Source organism: Ascaphus truei, chromosome 18, assembly GCF_040206685.1.
Source record: "Ascaphus truei isolate aAscTru1 chromosome 18, aAscTru1.hap1, whole genome shotgun sequence".
In the NCBI taxonomy this organism is placed as follows: domain Eukaryota; kingdom Metazoa; phylum Chordata; class Amphibia; order Anura; family Ascaphidae; genus Ascaphus; species Ascaphus truei.
Window position 1 is genome coordinate 10,429,453 of NC_134500.1, and position 25,194 is coordinate 10,454,646.

Consider the following 25,194-nt stretch of genomic DNA (forward strand, 5'->3'; position numbering starts at 1 on the left):
GGGGAGGCGGCTGAGCGCACAGATACACGCCCTCCGTCAGAGCGGGGAGGCGGCTGAGCGCACAGATACACGTCCTCCGTCAGAGCGGGGAGGCGGCTGAGCGCACAGATACACGTCCTCCGTCAGAGCGGGGAGGCGGCTGAGCGCACAGATACACGTCCTCCGTCAGAGCGGGGAGGCGGCTGAGCGCACAGATACACGCCCTCCGTCAGAGCGGGGAGGCGGCTGAGCGCACAGATACACGCCCTCCGTCAGAGCGGGGAGGCGGCTGAGCGCAGATACACGTCCTCCGTCAGAGCGGGGAGGCGGCTGAGCGCACAGATACACGTCCTCCGTCAGAGCGGGGAGGCGGCTGAGCGCACAGATACACGTCCTTTAGCCCGGGTGAGCGCACTGATCTATGTGAATTTGATGATCTATTTTTTTATTAAAGTGAATTACACGATGTTTGGTTTCTACAATTGTCCCGTACACAGGCATCACGAACCCCGTGGGAGAGCGAGTGCCACATACAGGGACAGTCAGAACCCCGTGTGAGAGCGAGTGCCACATGCAGGGGCATGGCGAACCCCGTGGGAGAGCGAGTGCCACATGCAGGGGCATGGCGAACCCCGTGGGAGAGCGAGTGCCACATACAGGGGCAGTCAGAACCCCATGGGAAAGCGAGTGCCACATACAGGGGCATGGCGAACCCCGTGGGAGAGCGAGTGCCACATACAGGGGCAGTCAGAACCCCGTGGGAGAGCGAGTGCCACATACAGGGGCAGTCAGAACCCCGTGGGAGAGCGAGCGCCACATGCAGGGGCAGTCCGAACCCCGTGGGAGAGCGAGTGCCACATGCAGGGGCAGTCAGAACCCCGTGGGAGAGCGAGTGCCACATACAGGGGCCATCTCCCCCCCCCCCCCATTGCAAGTACAGGGTGGGGGGGAGGGAAAGGGGGGAAAGAAAGAAATCTCTGCAGTCAGGGAGACCCCGAAGCTTCGATTGCTGCAATTCAGCTCTGGGGGACCCTCTAGTACAGGTGTGGCCGACTCCAGCCCTCAAGGGCCAACAGGTCAGGATTTAAGGATATCCCTGCTTCAGCACAGGTAGCTCAATCAGTGGCTCAGACTGAGCCACCCGTGCTGAAGCAGAGATATCCTTTAAACCCGAACCTGTTGATGGCCTTTGAGGACTGGAGCCTGCCGCCCCTGACCAGCATATAGAAGGTTAAAAAAAAATGAAAAAACTATTTTGGGGGTAACCCTGTGGGATTGGGGTGTGGTCGCCATTTCACTTCCAGCGCACGGCCTGCGCCCCACAACAATCCCCAGGTCGCCTCAGCAGACGGAAACGTTACGATGTGCGCGCGCGTCTGCAAAACGGAGACGAAAGACAGAACGACTTACCAGGTACCACTGCTGCAGGAATTTGGGGTCTGTGGGCTCGGTGAAGATATCCCTCTTCCTCCTCCTCTTGGAGACCTGCTGCTCCAGCCAGTGCACCTAAAAAAACCAGAAGGCCACGATTACTCTCCGCCACGTGTGGCATGCCCATCTGGCAGCAATGGGGTTAACCCGAAAGGACACGACATCTGCATCTTCCGAAGACCCCCCCCCCTCATCTAGGGAGACAACAGGAGTCTCAGCCAGTTAATTTCACGCTTTCCCTGTTTCACTGCCTGAGCACGCGCCTTCAAAAGTGCAACTCACTGAGGTGAGAGAGTGCACTGCTGGGGGAAGGCTGGAGATGGGGCCATTTAAAATGTGGTGTGTGTGTCTCTGTGTGTGTGTGTGTGTGTGTGTGTGTGTGTGTGTGTGTGTCTCTGTGTCTCTGTGTGTGTGTGTCTGTCTGTCTCTGTGTCTCTGTGTGTGTGTGTCTGTCTGTCTCTGTGTGTGTGTGTCTGTCTGTCTCTGTGTCTCTGTGTGTGTGTGTGTGTCTGTCTGTCTCTGTGTGTGTGTGTGTGTGTGTCTCTGTGTGTGTGTGTGTGTGTGTGTGTGTCTGTCTCTCTCTGTGTGTGTGTGTGTGTGTGTCTGTCTATCTTTCTGTGTGTGTGTGTGTGTGTGTGTGTGTCTGTCTGTCTATCTTTCTGTGTGTGTGTGTGTGTGTGTGTCTGTCTCTGTGTGTGTGTGTGTGTGTCTGTCTCTGTGTGTGTGTGTGTGTGTGTGTGTGTCTGTCTCTGTGTGTGTGTGTCTGTCTCTGTGTGTGTGTGTGTCTGTCTCTGTGTGTGTGTGTGTCTGTCTCTGTGTGTGTGTGTGTCTGTCTCTGTGTGTGTGTGTGTCTGTCTCTGTGTGTGTGTGTGTGTGTGTGTCTGTCTCTGTGTGTGTGTGTGTGTGTGTGTCTGTCTCTGTGTGTGTGTGTGTGTGTGTGTCTGTCTCTGTGTGTGTGTGTGTGTGTGTGTCTGTCTCTGTGTGTGTGTGTGTGTGTGTGTCTGTCTCTGTGTGTGTGTGTGTGTGTGTCTGTCTCTGTGTGTGTGTGTGTGTGTGTCTGTCTCTGTGTGTGTGTGTGTGTGTCTGTCTCTGTGTGTGTGTGTGTGTCTGTCTCTGTGTGTGTGTGTGTGTGTGTCTGTCTCTGTGTGTGTGTGTGTGTGTCTGTCTCTGTGTGTGTGTGTGTGTGTGTGTGTGTGTGTGTCTGTGTGTGTGTCTGTCTCTCTGTGTGTGTGTCTGTCTCTCTGTGTGTGTGTCTGTCTCTCTGTGTGTGTGTCTGTCTCTCTGTGTGTGTGTCTGTCTCTCTGTGTGTGTGTCTGTCTCTCTATGTGTGTGTCTGTCTCTCTGTGTGTGTGTCTGTCTCTCTGTGTGTGTGTCTGTCTCTCTGTGTGTGTGTCTGTCTCTCTGTGTGTGTGTCTGTCTCTCTGTGTGTGTGTCTGTCTCTCTGTGTGTGTGTCTGTCTCTGTGTGTGTGTCTGTCTCTGTGTGTGTGTCTGTCTCTCTGTGTGTGTGTGTGTCTCTGTGTGTGTGTCTCTGTGTGTGTGTGTGTGTGTCTGTGTGTTTGTGTCTGTGTGTGTGTGTGTCTCTCTGTGTGTATGTGTGTGTCTCTCTGTGTGTATGTGTGTATCACAAACACACACTTTCTTCCTGTGGGTCAAAGGCCACAGATCCAGCGGCTTTTCCGTGCCACCAAAACTGCATTCATTTCTTTTAAACCTCAGGGTAAACGAGCCTCCTGAGACATTTAGTGAAACGCTGGACTTTGGGTTCGGTGAAATGCATTCCTCGCCCGACAAGCATTGTGCTCCATGCGCTCACCAACGATGACATCATAATTACAAACACAAAGAGCGTGTCTCCAAAACGTGGCACTTGTAGCTGCCCGCCACTGGTTTGGAATAAAAATAAATAGAAAACTTTTTTTTTTTTTTTTTTTTAAAGTAGACAAGTGTAAAAGCTTCTTTTTAACAGCAAAATAAATCAGCCCAACACCGCAGCCCTGTATAATCAGACCTTAAAAAAAGAGAGGAAATATTCGTGATGGATATTGCAAACGCTGTAATATCTGCGAGTGGGCTTTTCCCATTAGGCTTTCGGCCTAAATTTGCCAAGCTAATAAACCGGTCTTAAATTATAAAACCACCATTAAAAGCTGAAATTGCAAATCATCCGTAAAGCCCTCAGCGCTAGACGTCGCCGCCGCGGGACCTCGCCTCCGATAGAAACGGTTTGGGGTTTTTTTTTTCCTCGCCGTTATCTTGAACAGCTGTGGTGCTAAATTACTAGCAGAAGAGGAGCCGGCTGGCAAGGCGCCAACTCGTCTCCCGATCACACATTCCAGCGCGCACGCCTCGCGCCAGCCAACACGCTGGATGAAGATCCGGATATTTTACACAATCCAAGGGAGACAAGATTTACCCCCCCCCCCCCCTCCCTCCCAGAAGGAAAAACAGCACGGTACCTGTATATTAACCCCTCGCTCCGGCGCTGAAATGGTTAAAGAACGGAGAGGTCTAGCAATTTATTATTTTTTTAAAAAAAGGGTGAATTAATGTAATTAATTGCCAGTATGAAGTAGATGGTATGGGGGGGGGGAGGGGATCACAAATATTAAACCATCGTTATGACATCACTACATGACATCATTATTGTCATGTCATATCACGCGCTAGTCACTACAACCGCACAGCGGATTCATGGGGCTCATATTCTAGACCTCGAGTGGCCACCTCCCTGTCCTCAAGGGCCACGAGGTTAGGTTTTCAGGGTATCCCTGCTGCAGCACAGGAGGCTCAGTCAATGACAGCCACCTGTGCTGCAGCAGGGATATCCTGAAAACTTAACCTGTTGGTGACCATTGAGGACAGGGAGTTGGCCGCCCCGGTTCTAGATGATGGTAGAAAATTGACACCCTGCAATATCAGGCTACCGCCGGGAGCCCAAAACCCGGTGCTGGACAGGCAGCGGCCTGCCCCAATTAGGACTATTATGAGGAGTATACTGGGGGGTCCTCTGTGTTACAGCAGCAGATCACACTCAACGGAAGCGTCCGAGAGCAGACAAGGCATAAAGAGAATACCCAAAACACACGCCCCAATCTGAACAGCCTTCTTCAGGATGCCCGCCGGCCGCCCGGATAAGCCGCCTCCGAGACACAGGCAGCGTGTGGTCATGAGAGGCGCTTTTCATTGCTGTTCTCAGCAAACAAGACTGTGATAAAACTTGCGAAATTAAAGCCACATTTGAGAGGCCATTAAGCCTTCATCACAAGCACAACGACTCCGACTGCGTGAGGGGATCAGACAGTGTGCATTTGTTAAACAGGACGGCTAATTTGCTTCATAGCGAGTCTAATTGACACATGACACATCCAACTTCCTTCATCTTGCTGAGGCATTGTGAGAGAGGAAGATCTTGCAAATAACAATGAAACAAGGCAGCTCCTCCAGCGAAGCTCCCACCCACCCACTAATCCTACCAGCGCAGGACTACAGTCCCACTCACAGGCCGGCCACCAGCACTCAACTCCGGCCCTCAAAACCACCCCAACCGGTCATGTTGAGGACATCCCAGCTGTGGGGCAGGAGGAGAGTCTGGAGGACCAGGGTTAAGCATCCCTGTTCTAAGTGACCCGGGACACGAATGGGACCCAATGGCCCGAGTCAACGCGCAGGTAGAGGAGGGAGAAGACTTGCCCAGCACGGTGGGCCCTGTGTACTGGGAAGGAGAACATTCACCGGCTGGAATGTGGCAGAGGAAGGGGATCCCGGTGCTAAACCAATCCAGGAAGTGGCAACCTACTTCCGGTCTGGGGCAAGTTCCGCGCTGTTGGCAGGATGGAGCCCCTCAGTCGGTCGCCGGGCTTAGAACGGGTGTCCCCGGCGCCCCTGCCTACACTTAAATTGTACTCGCTGGGTAAAATAGGACTCCGAATTTAGATCAACCTTCAAAGTAAGGAGAACATAACACCAATATTGTATTATAATGATTTATGAAAGATGGACTATTTCTGGGGAATTTAGAGTATAGTATTTAGTGGACATACAATGTCACTTTAATGTCATACACCACATGCTTTGCAATGTATGCAGGAGTTTGCAGAACATTCATCACCGTTTGAATATCATCGATACAGACACTTTATTTTAAGAAACGTCGGCCCAGATACACTTCGCACGGTTAAGCTATTCAACGCGACCATAACGTAACTTCATGTGAAAGGGGCAATCGAAGCTGGCGATTTGGCATTTTTCTTTTTGTACCATAGGATGGAATCAGGGGGTTTCAGGAGCTGAACCCCATTAATATCAGCTCTGAGGACCCCCCGTTTCCCGAGATACTTGCCGCTAAAGGGGGCGCCGGTATCTCGGCAAAGATTAAAGCTCCCGCGTCACGCCGACCAATAGGAAGCCGAACCTGATGACATCACGGCTTTCTATTGGGCCGCAGGGCACTACGTGATCCTGGCTAGCACCGCAAAGCGGCTACCGGCACCCCCTACAGGTCAGCATCTCCTAAAGCAGGGTGTCCCCGAAAATGAAATTAAATGGGGTTCCGCGTGAAACCCCCAGCTTCAATCGTGTATATAAAAACCAAAATAAAAATTTGCAAAAAATAAATAAAAAAATGGCCCCTTGGATTGCGCCTTTAACAGTAACGCTTACACACGAAGGAGAATACCGCAACTTCAACCGAGCTTTACTCATTTAGAAAGGATAGCGAGAATTTTTACAGCCGTTCGTGATGATATGCGAGAGGCATACGTGGGAGGGAGCGAGAGCGCACGCAAGAGCACGCCCACTTCCATGAAATTAACTTATTTGAATATGCGAACGATAGCTAAATGATTATACTTTTCATACTTCGTTACAGCGCTACAATAACGTGCTGTTAACGCTATGCCAACGCGATACAGAGCTCCGGCTTTTGCATAGAATTAGCTTTGCGGATACAGGTTATATTCAGGGGGAGAGGACGCGCGTTTCGGTTTCAGGCAACGTTGCGTTATTGGTCCGGATTTAACAAAGCGTTGTGTATCTGCGCCTCAAAAGGAGGCCAATCATTTCAGCTCCGGGGACCCCCTGCTTCCCGACATACAGACCCCCAAAAGGGGGGCTGCCGGTATCTCAGCAAGGTTTAAAGCTCCCGCTCACGTGAGCCAATAGGAAGCCACACCTGATGACGTCACGGCTTCCTATTGGCCCGCAGGAGCTTTGAAACGCCGCCGTTGCGTGACCCCTGCAAGCCGAGCGGCTACACGCGCCCCCTACGGAGGTAAGCATCTCTGGAAGCAGGGGGTCCCCCCGAGCTGAAATGAATGGGGTTCAGCTCCAGAGACCCCACTGCTTCAATCCTATGTTAAAAAATAAATAAATACTAAGTCTAGAGGGACGGAAAAAAAAAAAAAAAAAAACTTGGAGAGATCACGTCACCCTGACACGAGCCGGTTCCGTGGAAGGGTTCTGGATCCTGCCGCTCTGCGCCAACAGAGGCTCACGCTCCCCATGCAGATGCAATCTCTGCACAGTCATTCATTACTGGAGGTTCTTCTCCGTAGAAGTCGATTTGTCACTTCCGACATGTTGCCGTTCCCCCAGCATGCAGAATCCCGCCCGCATAACTCATGTCCCGTCAGCTCTGCTTAAACTCCGAACACGGCTTCAAGCAAAAAGCAAAAAGTGCTCAATTAATGAACACCCCCCATAACAGATGTGTGGCGCTGCAAGATAATACCTACGGGTGCGTCTTGTTAACTGATCACCCCTCTCTTGTTCAAAAGTTGGGGACACTCTATATAACTGCTTCAGGGCAAGAAGGATGCAAAGATAGCCCAGAAAGAATTGCATTGATGTGTAAAGACATTATATTAGTTATGCTACATCACTATATACTCGGGCAACTACACAAAATTAGCCGGCGGGTTTCCGGCTAGCAGCCCAGAAAAAAGGAACATAGTTGACCTATAGTTTGGACCCTCGGGTTCAGAGATACTGGTAAAGTTACGGGTATTTCTGCCTGATTTTTAAAGGGGATTTAAAATGGCCGTCCAATGGGATGCCAAAACTGATGTTGTGCAGCCTCCTATTGGCCAGAGATTTGACCGCCATTTTGTGTCCCCCCCCCCCGAGGGAGATTTAAACCCCAGTAACTTCACCAGGATCTCGGGATCCCTGGAGGAGACAATAGGGGTGTTTCGCTCTAAGGGGAACCCCATGTTCCTACCCTGTAAATAAAATAAAACACAAGGAGGAAATGCTCCTTTAATGAAATCGGCAGTACGGCTGTAACCGCCGAAATAAATTACAGGAATAAAGGCCGTTTCTTGGGTCTTTTTGTTTCAGTTTAACGGCATATAATCACCTTGCTTGGTAAGATCCAAAAAGACAAAGGGGCCTATGCAGAGAGCAGCGCTATTTCGAAATTCGCCATTTTTTGGAGAAAATCGCGCAGAAAGCAGCAGAAAATGGCGAGTTCCGAAAAACGCGCCAATTTTTCTTTTCTATTTGTAAAACTCGCCTCGCGGCTGGCGAGAACCTCAATCTCGCCAGTTTTAAAAATATCCGTATGCAGAGAGGCGCGAACGGCATCTAGCGGCTGTTCGCGCCAATAAAATGGCGCGATTGTCTCCGTTTTGCCTCGCCAAAAAAAACTGCCGCTCGCGGCCATTGCAAAGGGAAAAAAAAAGGCGCGAATTTGTTTTTACATGTTTCCGAAGCGCGCATCTCGCCAATTTAAACTCGCCAGACGCATCCATGTTAAACATAGCAGAATTCGCACTTTTCTGCATATGGAGATTAAAACTCTCCAAAAAAGCTCCTTTTTATGAAATTCGCCATTTTTAAAATTCGCTGCTCTCTGCATGAGGCCCATTGTCTATATAATAATTCACCGCTGGATCAGCAAGAGACATCAGATCCTGCAAATAGAAACTGCTTTCCCGGGGACCATTAAATTATGTAGAATACAGATAATAGGACATTAAAAATATACAATACTGAATCATTTTACCAAGCTGGAAGTCTCGAGACTATAGTTAGTCACCATTATATGCAAACAATGCTTTTATCAGGAGCTCATTCTGGGAACGAGATCTGTATTTCATTAAAAACAATGCGTATGGCTAGTTAATAAATAAGAAAATGTGCATTATGAACAGAGTATCAGACAATCATTCTACTTGACCGTGTAATTAGATGGCCACGCATTCCACATCTCAGGAAGGATTACCAATCCAAGAGAGAATGAAAAAACTAATATATTTAACTAGGTTTGACAAAAGGGTATTTATTTATCTCAGAGGGTATTTATTTATCCCCTCGATCAGACAGAGGTTCCAAATGCTGGCTCACCCTCTACCACAGCGGTGCGCAAACTGGGGGGCGCGAAACATTATTTGGGGGGGCGGGCGGCGCGGCGGTTACAGAGGCCCGGCGCTAAGAGCGTGAAGGCCTCTAAAAATGTCCCTACCGGCTTCTTGTCCATGCGTCTCCATGGCAACGCGGCGTCAAATGACGCCCGTTACCATGGAGACGTGACGTCAAATGACGCCGCGGGTCACGTGACATGACCCCCGCAGCGTCATTTGACACATCATTAGAGGCGCGGGGGGGCGACCGAGGAGGCAGCAGGTAAGGAGGGGCGCAGGGAGTTTGCGCATCGCTGCTCTACCAGACAGACAATGGCGAGGAGAATAAGATCAAGATACCCGTCATCTGCAATGTTACGGTTTCCCAATACTATACATTTATTTTATTTTATTGTGCGGCCCGGCATATGTCCGGACTAAACTACTGCCAGCCAGATGCAGAAACTTTAACAAACAAAAAAAGGAAACAATGTTTTTTATTTTACCCTACGTCTAAAAGCGCTTAAACCTGAAGGTTTATTTAGGGTGCATTTCTCTGCTCTTAGCTGTCCATCATTCTCCTGTCGCCTAAAGGTGAAGCGCCTCACCCCTACCACACGCAGCACCTATGCCCCCCGAGACCTGACTCCAAAAGACTGTACACGGTCCCAAGGTTCAACAAAGTATCCGGCCGCTCCTTCTCCTCTTACCGTGCACCCCACAACTGGAACAGTCTACCGAAGACTCTCACAGCCGCCACCACCAAGTTCTTTCAAGACTTGTGTCTCACCCTTTAATCCGGTCTGTAACTGTTCCATACGCCTGTAACATTGTGGCTAACTGTTCGTGAAATGTCTTTGAACACAATGTATAACCCTGGCCATTTAATGCAACCGTGCATCTGTCATCATAACCGTGCCCGGGACATGCTTAAAAACGAGGAGGCACCAATGGATTTACTTCCTGGTAAAATATTTGATAAATAAATGGAAGATCACGCACCTCGCCCCTACCGACTAGATTTAGGTCGGCTAAATGCCACTGTAGAATGACACAGGCTGTGGGGGCCTCTCCCTTTGCAAGTCCCGCATCACCAGCCCAATTCTGTTATTCCTCCATCAGAGAACGGCTTCCATTTATATCGCTGGGAGGCGAGACACTTAGATCCAGACCGGCGGTGGTGCTTTTCTCCTGCACGCAGGTACTTATTAAAGCAGTTCTCTTGATTAGTTTTTTTTTGCAGAAAGGCTGAAAGCCATGAAGTGATGGGGGGGGATGGGCAACTCCAGTCTTCAAGGGCCACCAGCAGGTTGTCAAGATATCCCTGCTTCAGCGCAGGTGGTGCAATCAATGTCTCGCAGGGATATCCTGAAAACCTGACCTGTTGGTGGCCCATGAGCATGGAGTTGGCCAACACTGCTATAAGTCCTACAGGGCCCCGAACCTGTTTGAGGGATACGTTTCTCCAGCGTTTAATCAGCTCACACTTTACGAGGATTGGCGCACAATTCACAAACTACAACGCGGCAAACGCTGCTGAAAAGACGATGCCACTTTCTCCCCCGATGCCGACGGCTGGCTTGCTCAGAATATCCTGCAGTGCCGCAGACGGAGGAGGAGAGGTGGGGAACCGGAGAGTGGTCAAACACTCTGCAAACGGCGCGGACGTGACGGCGGCGAACTCTCGCGGGGCTTCCGGGATCCTGCGCAGGTCGCCGGCCACAGAGCGACAGAGGAGCGAGGTCTTCCAATACGCCGGGGAAATCGGCATACCGCCGAGGTTCCCGCGTCCGGGCTCCACTACACCCGCTGAGTCTAACTCCCGTGTAAGTGACCAGCGATTGTGTTATATTGGTGTTTAATACACATTTATACCGGCGTGTCGGCTTTTCTTGTTTCCAAGTTGGTGGACGGACCGTTAAACCCCACGAGTGGGAAACGGGCCAGTACCGGATTGCTTTGCAATGCATCGCTGGTCCTTTAGGCAGAGGGGCTGAACAAGGGAACGGGTAACCTGGGGTTCGTCTCCGCGTGGCAGGACCCGGTGAGAGCGCCGCCAAGACTAACGCCCGTTCTCCCATTACTGTATATGACCAGATACCGGATTGGTGGCGAGGTTTCTTAAAGCAGGAGGAAACGTGAAAATCAGGGGCGGCCAACTGCAGTCCTCAAGGGACACCAACAGGCCGGGTATTAGGGAAATCCCTGCTGAAGCACAGGTGGCTCAGTCAGAATGACAGCCACCTGTGCTGAAGCAGGGATAACCTGAAAACCTGAGCTGGTGGTGGCCCTGGAGACCCAGCGTTGGCCGCCCCTGGAGCTTTAAATCATGAGAATTAGAGATTGCCTTCACGCGGCTTTAAGGAGAGAAGAGGAAGAGAGGCTGCTCGCAGATCCGGTCACAAAGCACAGACTGGGAGCGAAATGGAAATGCTCCTCGCAGGACACGCGCGCGTGCAAATAAAACACGGACAGATGCTCGGAGAAACACGCACCATCACTCATTGTGTTTGCCCACAAGTGCCAACATGGAACGGAGGCAAAACCGCGGAGAACGTCAGCGCAGAAAACACATACAGAAACGGCCGGATCCCGGCTCCTGAGCCCTCATTTAAAGGAAAGACCACGGCAAAAATGTTATATATAGTCACACGGAACGCCATCTTTTCTGTGCTTTGTAAATAGTGTGTGGGTGTGTGATACACACACAAAATATGTGGTAAGTATCACATACACTTGTAGATCACCAACATACTTGTGCGTGTTATAACACACAAACACACAATTGGGGAGGCCCTTTATACAGCAGTGGATCGACAATGGCTGCAGATAATGACACACACACACACACACACACACACACACAACCTTTTCGAGCCACTGCTGGATGAATGTCTGTCTCCTCAATAATTCTCCAGGTTTACATGCCTCTTTTCTCACGCCACCCTCACCCCATCTCACTTAGTTGCAGTCTTGGTCTCTTAACACCACATGGAGACACACACACACACACACGAAGAATGCAGCCTCTTTTATATGACTGGGGCTAAAATATTTTCCAACACAGGAAAGCACTTTGCATGCCTTTATCTATGAAAGGCCCACACACGGGGAAACAGGCAATTTCTCCTCCTGTCTACTTTGAAACACAATTCCCCCTGGACAGCATCATTTTAAGAGGATGGGGAACGTTGGTTAAAAAATAAAAATAAAAACCAACAACAATTCCCTGGCAGTGGAAGGGTTAATAGGACGTCATTTTTCTGTGATCACTCGATCGTAAACTCGTAGCTTCTCCCATTTTACGAGCATCTCTTCCTGGCGCTAGGTCACACAATCCCACCAAGACGGAAGGGACACTCGTTCTGCCTCCCTATTAAATGGGTGGTTTGATGTTAGGGCAGTGCTGGGGCAGGAGAGTGCAGACACAAAAAGAAGCCCCTGTATCGAAACAATCTGTGGGGGGGGTTCAGATAACGGGAGAGCTACATACAGAACATACCTGAGGCTCTCTGTTTAACAAGACGTGCCGGGATCTGTGAGGAGATAAGGACCTCTTCACCACCGCCCGATGATAGAACTGGTAATAATCGCCAATGATCTAGAGGAGAAAGAGAAAAACCGTTATTCCAAGAGCACACACACAGGTCTGTGTCCATTGCTACACCAGTGGCTTCCAACGCCAGGCCTCAAGGCGTTGGAACAGGTCTGGTTTTAAAGGATAACCCTGATTCAGCACAGGTGGCTTAGTGACCCTTAATAAAAGCAACCTGTTGCGGGGGGGGGGTTGTGGGGGGGGGGGGGTTGTGGGGGGGGGGTTGTTGAGGAGTAGTTGGAAATCACTGTACTACACCAAGCAACAGTAACCCCATGACAAAGGATGGTTATGGAACTAGAATGGCCAACTCAACCCATTCCATTGGTACAGGTTGACGAGAGGTGGAAACGCTCCTAATATTTATTACATTAAAAAAAGTTCCGACTTCCCAAGCTTCATTAGCATTGCCATACAAGATACAATAGACATCTTAAAAAAAGGTTGGACATCTTTTTAGAAGGGAAAGGTATACAGGGATATACCAAATAAGTATACATGGGAAGGATGTTGATCCAGGGAGTAATCTGATTGCCAATTCTTGGAGTCAGGAAGGAATTTATTTTCCCCTTATGACATATTATCTAATGATATGTCACTGGGGGGTTTTGGGTTTGCCTTCCTCTGGGTCAATATACTGCAAGTACGGATAAAGGATAACCAATTTACAAATCTAAATTTAGCATAGGTTGAAAAAAAAAAAAAAAAAAAAGACATGCGTCCAAATTCAACCTCATCTACTGTGTAACTATGTAACCGTGTAACTATGTAACATCAGTGCTGCTTAAGTACTGTAGTGCAAAGTAATCTCACCATTAATGTTACATAGAGAACGGATGAGAACAGTCAAATAATGCAATTATTTTATATACTATGTATACTATTGTATTATTTTGAGTAACACAATCCGTGCCATTCAGCGATGTACGCGTGGCCTGGGAACCCTTCCTGCCCCTAAATGCATAGAGCCACGGGGGGCGGGGGGGGAAAGTGGCCTGTCTACAGACGAGCTGCAGGATGTAATCATCATTAGGTGCTCAGCGTGGCCAGTACAAAGCCTGATTCCCAGGGCGTTGTTATGGAAACGGATTGGACGGCTACTAAAAACGCGAGCAGCGTGCACAAAAGCTCCGTGACGAAACGAGAGCGGAGAGCGAGAACGGCCGTCTCCGGGAGTTAACGGTAATCCTGTCCTCAAGTCACTGTCCGCCCCCCCCCTCCCCCAACTGGTGGGATATCCCTGCTTCAGCACAGGTGGCTCAATCAGCAGCTCCGTCAAAGAAGCAGGGACCGTTTGAGCCCCCTGTGCTGAAGCAGGGACCAAGTGAGCCCCCTGTGCTGAAGCAGGGATATCCTCAAAGCCTGACCTGTTGGGAGGGGGTCTTGAGGACTGGAGTTGAACACCCCTGCTTTAAAAGCACAAACCCAAGCCGTAGGTTCAGAGAGGAACCCCAACGCATTTCGAAGCTTTTTAAGTCTGCAAATATAGGGCAGGTAAAAAGGAATATTTAAAACCACAGACATAACATAAAACACAGACAAAGCTCGGTGCACATCAAGAAAAACTTATATACGGTACAGTGCCTAAATATACATGTATAAATAACTAATAAATAAAATGGTCTTTTAGTTTAACATTTTGGCCAAATTGTTGTAAGCCCTTGAGCCAACTGCACGGCAGACCACATTTCAGGGTGAGAGCCCGAGGTCCCCTCTGAGCAAACCCCCCCCCCCACTATTTTCTTCTAACACCTCGAGGTCAAGATACCGGTGAAGTTACCGGGTTTAAATCTCCCCACACAGGGGAAACAAAATGGCTGCCAAATTGCCTCCAACAGAGAGCTGCAACATCAGTTGTGGCTTCCTATTGGATGGCCAGCGAAATTCCAGGAACTTCAACGTTAATCTCTAGAACCGTGGGTATCCGGAGCGGAAAATATAGTGCGGTTCAGTTCTGAGAGACAATAAAGAAGAAAAAGAAAAAGGAGAGAGAGGTTTGCTCCTTCAAGAGACATTGGTAGCCGCGCTACTAGAGAACCCTCCCTCACCACCGACCACGCAGGAAATGTATATAAAAGAAGCACAGATTGCGGCTTTAATGCCTCTTCCTGCTGGCCAAGGTATCCGACAAACAGGACTGTCCCTACCCATGAGACAGGGTGAGGAAATCAAAACTGGCAAAACGTATGGACACACACACACACACACACACACACTAATAGAAGGGCCCTATCCCCCCCTCCAGGAGTGGCAGTGTGGCATCTTTCTACAGCAGGGATGGGCAACTCCAGTCCTTAAGGGCAGCCAACGGGCCAGGTTTTCAGGATATCCCAGATTCAGTAAACAGACAAGATGACCTACCGCTCAACCTAGATACTCAAGTGTGGTGTAAGGGGGTAAATAAAACGGAGGTGCATAGGGAAGATAGACACACGCCAACTTATGTGGCCCCCGGGGGCACAAATAGATTCCCATATACTGCCCTCTTTCAGTATAATAATATTTATGTACGCGGTTAAGGACTCAATAGTCTGAGATCACCACGTGACGTCACCGGCGTGGCGCCCGCACCAGTCTTTGAATGAGCCAAAATGTGCTGAAGCAGGGATATCCTTAAAACCTGGACTGTTGGTGGCCCTTAAAGACTGGAGCTGCCCACCCCTGCACCGCAGCCAAATAAAAATAGAACAGGTTGAGCCTGTCTGCAGGCAATCATGTAATCAACGGTATAACAACTGCCCAGAAATATGTATAATGTACAACGAGAGGGCCATTGGAAACCATGTCGTGTTTGAAGTAATTTGCATCATTAGGCTAAAAGCTCGAGGTACGCCGATGCTGGGATAGGCAATGGGTATCTTGGCAGATACATTATCCATGTTGGGTCCCTACTATTGTACTGTAAAACAACATTTATACGAAATACAGAAAGGGTAGCTCATCAAAAAAAAAAAAAAGCTCAGCGCGCACGCTTATTACGTCAGACAAAACGCAAGATATTCGCACAGCTGCGCACGTGACGTCCATTCAGCACCAGCATCCAGGGAACAGAATTCCCCAAACAATGGGAGAATAACTGTATTTATTGATAGATACCGTTTCCTTTTAGTTTTAATCACAGTTGCTTTTACGTTTCAAGGAGGTCGTAACCCCTTTCTAAAGCATCAATTCAAAAAGGCTGATTGGACCACGTGCACTCTGCCTCCTACACACTGAAGTTATGGATGCAAAAAAAAAAATCCGTGGATTCAAAATCCCTGCAACAAGAGAGATCAATAAACAGAATTTGGTTCAGGCTGAAAGTTGTTAAAGTTAAGTCAGACAGGGCCACCAACAGGGCGGGGAGAGCCGGGACAAGTGTCCTGGGTCCGGTGGCCTTGGGGGACCCAGCTGGCTTTGACCTAAAAGTTGGGTCCGAGCGGAAGTCAGGTGTCACTTTCACAAGAGTTCATTCCAGTGCCCGAGTGGGACCTCCCCCCTCGGCTAGCCGGGGGGGGGGGGAACGAGGGGGGGGGGGGGGGGGTCGCCCGGGTGGGACCTCCCTTCCACGGCCTCTACAGGGTCTCATGCTGCCCACCGTTGCTGTAATCACCCCCCTCCCTTAGAGCCGCTCAGATGGCTTTCCCTGCGATGGAATCCATTGCGGGATGCCAAGCAGATTGCAACGTATTGTTCATCCCTGCGACACCAAAGTGTCATGTGTCTGAGACATGCAAATGTGTATTTATTTGCTGTACACTACAGTGGGAGGGATGTCGTCACTTCTTTACCCCTCCCCCATAACTCTAATGTCTGGTTATACCCACGTGCCAGCTTCACGTTGCACAGCCAGCAAGCAACCTCGCATCGATGTGTCCCAAAAGGTCGAAACAACCTTCCGTGAGTAGGGTTACTAGCTCTGCACTTCAACCCAGACCGTGCTGAAAAGCGGCGTAATACAGCAGGCATACGCTTATAGGGGTCCATGTTAAAATGGATAAGTGGCACACTGCGCGCATCTGCATGTTATTACCCAGAATCCCTGGCTGCAGTGAAAACACCGTTTGCCAAGAGATAATGGGGAAAGACAGGGTTGCAGACCAAATAAGCTCACAAGTAGTATTTTTATTTGCTGTGCATGAATGAATAATCCCTCAACGACAGCGCAGCATATAAATATAATATGGTCTGTCCCCACGCTCAGATTTCCTGCATATTTTTGCCCTCCAATCTCAAAAGAATTCTGTGATACACAGACGCTTAAGCCGGGTTACAGTAATAGGTTTACAGAATCGGTTACGTGCAGCTCGCTGCAACACGACCCCGGCCTGCAAACGCGGGAGCACGCGCGCAGCTAAATAAGCCGATCCCATGCTGGGATTGGGCAACGCTTAAACTTTCAAGGGCAGATTAGTGAGCTGAAGAGAAGAGAGCGCTGTGATAAAGGGACAGAAACGAGAGCGTGCGTGTGGTACGGTGATCTCTGGGGAAGAGAGTCACATCGAGCCCTCGCACACCCTCCCCCCGCGCAGTATAGCCAAGTGGAGGTGATAACTGAAATGTCATATGGTTAGTGTCAGACACCACCCATGGCGTCCCGCAGACGCTCGGGGCAGCTTGCAAACGACACAAATGTAGCACAGGTCTGCGGGACGTTCCTATTCACAACACGGAAAACTAAACATGCTACAATATACAGCAGTGTGGAGCATATTTTCAGAACGGCAAACATTTTACAACTTGGAGGGGCAATTCTCCCCGCCCCGTGTGTGAAGCAGCGGGCGCTCTGCGCCAATATACGCTGGTTCCCCATATACCGCTGTTTTTTTTTTTTTTTTTGCCGGTGTACTTCCTGGGTAAGATGCCGCAGTCATCCCTTGCGGCTGCCATCTTTTGTTCTGTGGGACTGAAAAGTAGGTCTTGGGCAAAATGGAGATGGGAGAGAGAAGGAAAAAATAAATAAAAAAACACCACTTACCGGCACAGAAAAGTTTAGGAGTGTAAACCTAATTTGTTTAATGAATAGATCTCTAATAAATCTTCCAGGAAAGGTTTTGAATCCTGGTAGGCCGGAGTTTAGAGTTGGATTTTACGGCCCTTCTCTGTGCCTCATCTCTCCCTTGCCCTATCCCTGCTTACTGGTTGGTTATTTTACTGGGTCTTCCAAGTACCCAAGTGAGGTGGAGCACACAAAATGGCCGCCGCCCGACTGGAAACTTTGAACCATGGAGAGAGTTTCCAGATTTCAACCACCATAAAAAACACAAATAAAACGTTTTGTCAAAATATTTCACGGCTTGTTACAATGGGCGAGAGAAGAAATAAAACACAAAACGTTTCCTTATGTACAAGTGACTGTCACAGACCCTTAAGGAAATTTGTTTCATTCGGAGCAACGGTGCACGTGCCGAACCCAGGAACGGCCAACTGCAGCCCTCAAGAGCCAACAGGTCAGGTTAACAATCTCTGCTTCAGCACAGGTGGCTCAATCACCTGTGCTGAAGCAGGGATATCCTTAAAACCTGACCTGTTGGAGGGCCCTTGAGCACTGGAAGACCAACAGGTCAGGTTTTCAGGATATCCCTGCTTCGGCACAGGTGGCTCAATCAGCGCAGCTGGCTGAAGCTAGGACGGATTGAGCCACCCGTGCTGAAGCTGGGACTGATGGAGCCACCTGTGCTGAAGCTGGGATGGATTGCGCCACCTGTGCTGAAGCTGGGATATCCGTAAAACCAGACCTGTTGGTGGCCCTTGAGCACTGGAGTTAGCCACTCCTGCCCCAACCCCTTCACGCTGGTGACTGGCAGTGGAGAGGTGGAATGCCCCTGTAGTGGCAGCTCCGGGCAGCCTTCCCTCTGCTCACACAGAGCAGCAGCAAGTCAGCATCATACAGTATCAACTCACGGCTACACGTCTGCTGACCGCCCCCCCCCCCCCCCAAGTCCATTACAAGGTCAAACTTCATCAAATATCAGCCACTTCCTATTTCCCAGCATTTCCCACAGCTGGGCCGTCCGCCTTTCCAGTCAGTCAGCACTCAGCAAAAGCAGAAAGATTACGGTCTTATTATGGTCTGCAAGTAATAACTTTCAGCCATAAAGTATCAAGCCCCTCATACGCAGATGTGCGCATTTCTACGTTCAAGCCGCAGTTCCACTTATGTAGTTAGAAGCACCCATCTTGCCTCCCCAATGCTCGCCCACGGACGGCAGTTACAGCCTCATCCCCACGTAAAACGAATGTTCGGATTTCATCCTCGCACCTTCCTTTTGGTCATCCTCTTGGTCCTTTGAGATCTAATCGAGTACCACCTTTGTCCCAACAACAGTCATTTATCTTCTTGCGATATGTCCGGCCCACCGCCATTTTTACATTTTGTCACCCGTGTGATGTCACAGACTTTTGTTTTGGTTTCAAACTCGTGCCTTTTCCGGTCTCGAGGTAATACCCAGCATGCATCTCTCCATATTGCTTTGCGTTGTCCGAGGCTTCGGAATGATCTTCGCATTTAGTTTTCACATAAAAACAAATAAACCTGGCCAATAGATAAATGGAATCTCTAAACATATTTTCCCGGAATTCAATACCGCCGCGGATTGGAAATTTCCAGTCACCCATAGTCTTCTGCAGATTAGTCCCCAAAAAGGAAGGTTTTTTTTCCCTCTGCCCCATTATTTAAATTCTGTCCCATGGAATTATGGGGGGGGGGGAGAGTATATCAATAGCAAAGTAAAGCAGTTTCCACGGATTTAAGTTAAATCCATCTGACACCCAGCGACGGATTTGGGGCGGCCGGACAAAGTAATCCGACGGCGGATCTCAGTCCACACCGCAGATTTGACCAGGAAAATCCACGGATTTGGGGGGGGAGGGGGTTAAAAAAAATAAAATAATAATATATATATTTACATACACACACACACACACACACACACGTCGACAAATCACCAAAAATCTAGTCGAACAAAAAAAATCTACTCGCCACCTAGTACCACACGTGTGCTGCTTGGGCCAATAGGAGCTCGCCACGATGTTAAATCCACTCGCCCGGGACATATATATATTATATATATAATATATATATATAATATATATATATATATTATATATATAATATATATATATATATATATATATATATATATATATATATATACACACACACACACACACACACACACACACACACACACACACACACACACACACACAAATACAACTGTATGCTCATCTGCATGTCTTAGGCAGGTCTGCAACCCCGCCTTTCCCCATTATCACCCAGCATACAGCACTTAACTCAGTATTATGGTGTGTATATATATATATATATAATATTTTACCAATTTTCACACTGCGAAGTTGTCCAAGTATCTGCATTACAGGGCACACACACACGTTGATCTCCACCCTATAACTTGCAGACGAAGCGGTTGTCCCGCCCACATGCTGGCGTTCATTACAGGCTTTTTAGCCACAAAATATCTGCTCCAAACAAGTTCAGCCCCAGAAAGCAAAAAAAAAAAAAAAATTAAAAATTCGCAAATCCAGAGCAAAGACGCTTATTTCTATTCCTTAGCCGTACACGGCTAAAAAAAAAAAAAACATATTGTATAAAATACAATACATTGTTACAAGTCTATTTACTTTAAAGTGGCTATTAATATTGAGAATGTAGCAAAAAGTGAAAGTTATCTCCTCGCAGAGAACGTCGGGAGGCCTAGCCTGGTGGCGAGAACACGGTGGGAGAAGGACAGCGTTACCTACCTCTCACCTCTGGAATGCCCTTCCCCTCAGTACCCGACTAGCACCCTCTCTATCCACCTTTAAGACCCACCTTAAGACACACTTGCTTAAAGAAGCATATGAATAGCACTGTGAACATTCTGAACACATGATACATAAAGCTTGGCCCCCTACAGACGCACTTACCAGAACTCCCTCCTACTGTCTCTGTACGTTCTCCCTACCTACCAATTAGAATGTAAGCTCCTCGGAGCAGGGACTCCTCTTCCTTAATGTTATGTTTATGTCTGAAGCACTTATTCCCATGATCTGTTATTTATATTATCTGTTATTTATTCGATTACCACATGTATTACTGCTGTGAAGCGCTATGTACATTAATGGCGCTATATAAATAAAGACATACAATACAATACAATACAATACCTACCAAACTGGAGACACCTTCTCCAAAAAGACCCTTACCTGGTGCCGAGGAGCTGCAGGATTTAGACCCATTAAAGGGAAAGCTCGTTCACGGCGTATTCAATAAGGGGCTACATTTGGGATCAGACCACTTATTTTCTCGCCACTCAAAAAACACCAGAGACGTGGTCTACCCAAAACCCATTGTATGCAAGGCCCTGGTCACCAAGTACCCAAAAGATCCCTTCGATTGTGAGCTCTCTTGGGAAGGGATTACCTCTGCTCTGATCTTGATTATAATTTCCTGTACGGTCTCATTTGTAAAGCGCCGAGTACACCTGTGGGCGCGAGATAGAACACACACAAAACTATTTTAGCAGGCACACAAAATTAGCCAGGTCAAAATCGGAAGGGGGCAGACATGCAATGTCTTAGGCCGCGCGATGGGTGACGTCACCGGCGACCTGGCCATTGATTGGGTCAGAGGCTGTCATGTGGCGACAGCCTCTGAAAAATCAAATTTTAAATCGGCTTCCAAATTTTTGGTCGCGTCTACTATAGGCGCTTATGATGGAGGCAATGCTTTTGTTTTCAGGCAAAGTCACGTCGCCGTCACTATAAGCGCAGCCTTACATAGAACATGCAAACTACCCCAATACACAGGCAGAAGGATGGCTATGATTACAAGCTCAGTCCCAGCTTCAGCGCAGGTGGCTCAATCAACGGAGCCACCTGTGCTGAAGCTGGAATATCCTGAACATCTGACCTGTTAGTGGCTCTTGACAACTGAACGTGGCCACTCCTGACTGTGTGCAGACTAATTTCTCCATCCTTGCGTCCTATTCAAACCTTAAGCGTGCAAAGCGGGCGCACAAGGCACGGCACTGTGACACCTGGGGGGGGGCAATTCATTCAACTGCAATAGTGCCGCTTATGAGCGCGTGGCTTGGCCCTCTGGCAGTGCAGGGGTTAACAGCGAAGAACCCCAGCGCCCATCACGTCTACTATAAAAAGGCGGAAACGCCAGCAAATATGAACCAGTTGAAACGAGGTTACAGCTTCCAAAAATCGCTGCAGATGTGCATTTCCGAATCCAAAGGGTCCCTGACATTACTCAATTTGCGGCGAGGTACGGGGGTCGGTTACAAAATCAGGGAGGTGAGGGAGAGGGGGGTGGGGAGCAGCACGCAAAGCTTAAATGAAAAACAATGCATATATTCAACGTTTAGACAGCTGGACATCTCAGGAGTAACGCGGGCTGACAGCAGGAGAACATTTTAAAAAAATAGAGAGAAGATTGCAATTAAGTCTTGGCTGCCCCGAAGCAGCTGGGGCGCGCGGACTCCATTTTCAAGAAGAAAAACACAAAAACCCGACCTATTTATTTATTTACGTCCGGATGCAAGAAGCGTCGAGGCGGAACGGGGAGTCATTCCAATCTGATCCTCATGTCAGACGCGGCTTCCTTTCCCCATTATCACAGCCCCGAAGTGCAGGTGGAGACGTTATACGGTGAAATCCGGCATTAAACGCCATGCAATAGCTCCGCGCAGAAACCTCGTCTGCGGCAGAGTTTAATCAACACTTTGCAGGGCACACCGGGGGGTGCAAAAGGTGTAGGACTTAATCCTTAATCGGCTTTGATATACAATTTACCGGGACAGTGATTTGCCAATTAAGATAGCCAGCAGTTTCTATAATAAAGCAGGCACAAAAAGAAAAAGCTAGAACAAGTCAAAGGCGACATGTAAGGCCGCGTCCATGTTTATTGCTTGCGGGCGGAGGCACGCTTCCGCTCGGCACTGAGCCCCTACAGCCGCAATGAGAGCGGCTTTAGTAGGGGCTCACCTGCGCTTCCGCGCGCTTGCGGAAGCGCAGGTCTTAGGGGAATTTAAACTTTTCCCGCTTGCCGGAGCGCAGGGCCGGTCACGTGAGCGGTTAGCCCAATGAGGGCGAACCAGCTCCGTGACGTCACTGACCCGCCCGCAGGCCCCCTGACCCGCTTTCCCTCAGCCTCAGCGCGCCTCCGCCCGCCAGCAGGAACCATGGACGAAGCCTAATAAAGGAATTAACTCGCTCCTCAATCTGCAGAGAACATCTTTTTATTCACCTCTGACTACAACACAATGTATCGCTGATCACGGTGATTGATGGTAGAATTCTGTAGGTAAGAGACCTCGGCAGGAGCAGCTCTTCGGTTAAAGACTTAGAGCCTTCAATATAGATACATAGATCAACTGATTTAGAAAAAAGTATTCAGCCCATACTGACGGTAAATGGGAACAATGCGAGCTTAAAAATAAATAAAGTACAATTAATTATTTCGGATCGCTTTTTTCTCCCAATGAGACACAAAGCGCGTCACAATTACAGTACAGTGTGCAGTACGCAGCACATAGGAATGTTAGACACGGAAGCGCTTCCAATCTGTGTTTTGGTGCCTGAGGCACAGGGAGATAAAGTGACTTGCCCAAGGTCACAAGGAGCCGACACCGGGAATTGAATCAGCTTCCCCTGCTTCACACGCAGGGTCATTGTTTAGTCTTGACTCACGGGGCCGCTCCTTCTCCCGCAATTTGCTGCTGAAAGACTTTGAGAGGGTATGTTCGTGAGCTTATTTTGCACCAGGAGCAGCAGTACATGGGATATGAATAAAACGCATCCATATTTCATATTTTCACTCCGAAAACATGAACACCAAAAAGGGATGTTCTATTTAGTATTCATGAGCCCAAGAAATGATGTCTGTCCTACACCGCTGCATTATCACATCCCCTACTTTATGTGGGGGGGAGGGGGGGATGTTCCATAACAGAGGGGCTACCGGAGGGCGAAATAAGGTAGCTGTATAAAGAAGGGGAGGTGAATGGTATTTTAGTGGCACTTTTAAGTGGGCAGTGCCACGTAAAACCAAAGGAAACCAATGGCAGTGGTATGTTTAGTACAGGTCTTTGGTCTCTTTTAAACATGATACAGCTTTAATGCTTCGAAAGGTATTGGTCCTTTCAAGACTGAAGGGGTTAACTGGGCTTGAGAATATACCCCCCCCCCCCCCACCCAACTAGTGGAGAGGTTCAAGGAAGTGGCTCTTTCTGTCCACAAATATCCCTGGCACTTAAGGGCCACCCCCTGCAGGAGTGAGAATAGTCATCTCAGTCCATTCACATGGTACACAGAGGATCTGGACATGTTCAGCTCATACAGCTGTGTGAGAGTGAAGCGTCTGCGTTTAGCAGATCCAGCCCACAAGGGAAAAGGCTGGAGCACGAGAACCTCTCGTTCCCCCTTCTAAACCCCACGGACTTGTAAAAAAAAGAAAGAAAGCGGAAACAGGAAATTCATTCAGACTGCAGGCGCAGAATGGGAACAAAATTAACCCCTTCCCTGCAAGAGGGGCCGACCGTGCGTGCACACGGTCGAGGGACATGGGGAGGGGGGTGAGAGGCCGGCACTTTCCTGGTGTACGGGGAGGACACGAAAGACGCCCAAGTTAACACACTTAGAAAAACGTGTAAAAAAAATGTTTTAATTAAAAAAAAAAAGGACGTTTGATAAAGGTACGGTTGTATACCTTTAAAGCAGTAACCCAAGCCTCTTTTTTTTTTCCAAGTTATCAGTGGTTTCTTTCCCTTTAGGGGAAACAAAATGGCTACCAATTCTTGCGGCTCCCACTGTGTAAATGGTTGGGATTGCCGCAGCGAGCACCAAAAGTCCATGTTTCTTAAACTGAACTCAGAGGGGGGGGGGGGGGGGGGAGGGGGGGGGGGGGGGGAGAGAGAGGAAAGCCGCATCCCGCTGTGGGACTCGCCGGTCACTCATTTTCCCAGACCAGTCATTCTGGACTGTCTATTGGCCACTCCACTGAGCAGGGACTCGCAAGGTAGTCCAGTACCGACACCTTAACCCAGCGGTGGCCAACTCCAGTCCTCAAGGGCCACCAACAGGTCAGGTTGTAAGGATATCCCTGCTTCAGCACAGGTGGCTCAAATCATTGGAGCCTCCGATTGAGCCACCTGTGCTGAAGCTGGGACGGATTGAACCATCTGTGCTGAAGTAGGGAAAACATGACCTCTAGGTGGTCCTGCCATAACCCGCTCACATTGCAGACATGTGCAGAGCAATGCGTCCCCTCCAGCAGCCGAAGGGTTAAAGGAGGCAACGACACCGCGGGACCAACGAGAACAAAATCTAGAAGTAAATGCGCAAACCACATATTGCTCCTCGCTCGTCAAGTATGTCTAGTTGTCTGATGCCACCAGCAGCCAAACGGATGAAGGGGAAGGACCAACCCAGGCACACAGTGTCTCAAAACCAAGGGAGGGTTTAAAACATTTTTATTCTAGTTTAAAAATAAATGATTGGAAATAAACACCAGATTGGCAGCAAGATTATCTCTGGATTTGGCCATCCTGCTCTTGACGTTGCAGACAGACAGTCTCGCTCCGCTTCAGGTGCCTGTAGGAAAGCTAGGATCGCACACGCCTTATTTGTGGCTGTTGGCGGCCCCCCCTTCCCCCCCCCCCGCAGTTGAGATTCCCAAACACCCTGCTCTCCCAAAGGCCGACAAGAGTAACCACCTCGAGGTCTTGGAAGAAACATTGGTACGGGGACAAATTAATCCATTGAATAAGTGCACCATTATTACACAGGTTTATGGGAATACCGACCCAGTGTATTTATTTTTTATTATACTGGTGCAGTGGTTTTCAACCTTTTTTTGG

The 25,194-nt window shown here is 49.0% G+C and overlaps 1 protein-coding gene across 4 annotated transcripts in view; it reads right to left on the minus strand.

Moving 5' to 3' along the window:
- Nucleotides 1–25,194, minus strand: part of FURIN (furin, paired basic amino acid cleaving enzyme) — a 101,573-nt gene that overhangs the window by 43,357 nt on the left and 33,022 nt on the right. For all 4 annotated transcript variants that reach the window (XR_012788890.1, XM_075575484.1, XM_075575483.1 and 1 more), the window contains exons 3-4: nt 12,254–12,352; nt 1,390–1,485 (exon numbers count right to left, since the gene is read on the minus strand). Coding sequence is in view for 3 of the 4 variants with exons in the window: in XM_075575484.1 (XP_075431599.1) it covers nt 1,390–1,485; nt 12,254–12,352 (195 nt within the window). In the remaining variant the exon portion in view is untranslated. The remainder of the gene's footprint in view (nt 1–1,389; nt 1,486–12,253; nt 12,353–25,194) is intronic.